The sequence below is a fragment of the Guillardia theta genome (genome assembly GCF_000315625.1).
Source record: "Guillardia theta CCMP2712 unplaced genomic scaffold GUITHscaffold_74, whole genome shotgun sequence".
Classification (NCBI taxonomy): Eukaryota; class Cryptophyceae; order Pyrenomonadales; family Geminigeraceae; genus Guillardia; species Guillardia theta.
In genome coordinates this window covers 380936-381993 of record NW_005434600.1, presented here as the reverse complement: position 1 = coordinate 381993, position 1058 = coordinate 380936, and the positions used below count along the sequence as shown (strand labels likewise).

At 51.5% G+C, this 1058-nt stretch overlaps 1 protein-coding gene across 1 annotated transcript in view; it reads right to left on the bottom strand.

Annotated features, from left to right (window-relative positions):
• Positions 1 to 359: 359 nt before the first annotated feature.
• The window catches only part of GUITHDRAFT_143399 (hypothetical protein), a gene marked incomplete at both ends in the record, with an annotated part of 5764 nt that continues 5065 nt past the window's right edge, over positions 360 to 1058 (bottom strand). The window contains 3 exons of the mRNA XM_005826547.1: positions 360 to 438; positions 676 to 705; positions 754 to 839. Coding sequence (XP_005826604.1) covers positions 360 to 438; positions 676 to 705; positions 754 to 839 — 195 coding nt within the window. The remainder of the gene's footprint in view (positions 439 to 675; positions 706 to 753; positions 840 to 1058) is intronic.

Here is a 1058-nt window from a genome sequence, read left to right as displayed (position 1 = left end):
AGGAAGCTACAAGGAAGTTGAAGTAGGAGGAAGAAGAATTCAGAGGTAAGAGTGAGGAAGAGGGAGAAAGGGGGAGGGTCTGAGGGGAGGAATGAGATACCTGAGGGAGTTTGCGAGCGAGTCGATACGATCAAACATCTCCTTCCTTTCTTTGTCCATCTTGTTGTTCAGTCGATCTGTGACCTAGCAGCAGGACATGTCACAAGGGATTGAACATGTCACAGGGGATTGAACATGTCACAAGGGATTGAACATGTCACAAGGGATTGAACATGTCACAAAACCCACCTGGGCGACAGCTCGTTCGATCATCTTGTCCACTTCCTCCTGCTCTCTCCATCATTTCTGTGGCTTGCTTTTCACTCCACTCCCTTCCTTGCCTGCGTGTACGTGACAGGAGTCGTCGGTCTCGTCGGGACTTCCGGTCGCGCAAGTCGACTTGCCGTCAAGTCAAAATTCACCAAGAAGGGAAGAACATGGAAAGAATTCCAACAACAGTGAGATAACAAGCAACGTAAGATTTCTCATGAGTATCACGATCTGTTCTTGATCGTTTCATCTCGGTCTTCAAAGCACAACAGTACATTCTCGTGTCAACTCGTGGAATAAGACGTCCTTGCAGAAGCAACACTTGTCCTTGCACAGCACAACACCGTAGTCACAGAACACTCTCACCGCGCAACATCCTGTGTGACTGGGCGTTTCCTGCATGGCAATCATCGAACAGAAGCGCAAGAGCAGAAGCAAAGTCACCTATCCTTGGGTCGGATGGAAGTTGGAGACACGGGAAGACTGTGTGAGAAGGCAGCCTTGTCCTCTTTGTCCACCGTGACGAAGTACTGCAAGGCAAGTTGATCCAACAGGCTGGTCGAGGAGGAGGAGGAGGAGGAGGAGGAGGAGGAGGAGGAGGAGGAGGAGGAGGAGGAGGAGGAGGAGGAGGAGGAGGAGGAGGAGGAGGAGGAGGAGAAAAAAAGAATAGAGGAGGAGCAAGGGGAGAATGGAGGAGGAGGAGGAGAATGGAGGAGGAGGAGGAGGAGGAGGGAGGAGGAGGAGGAGGA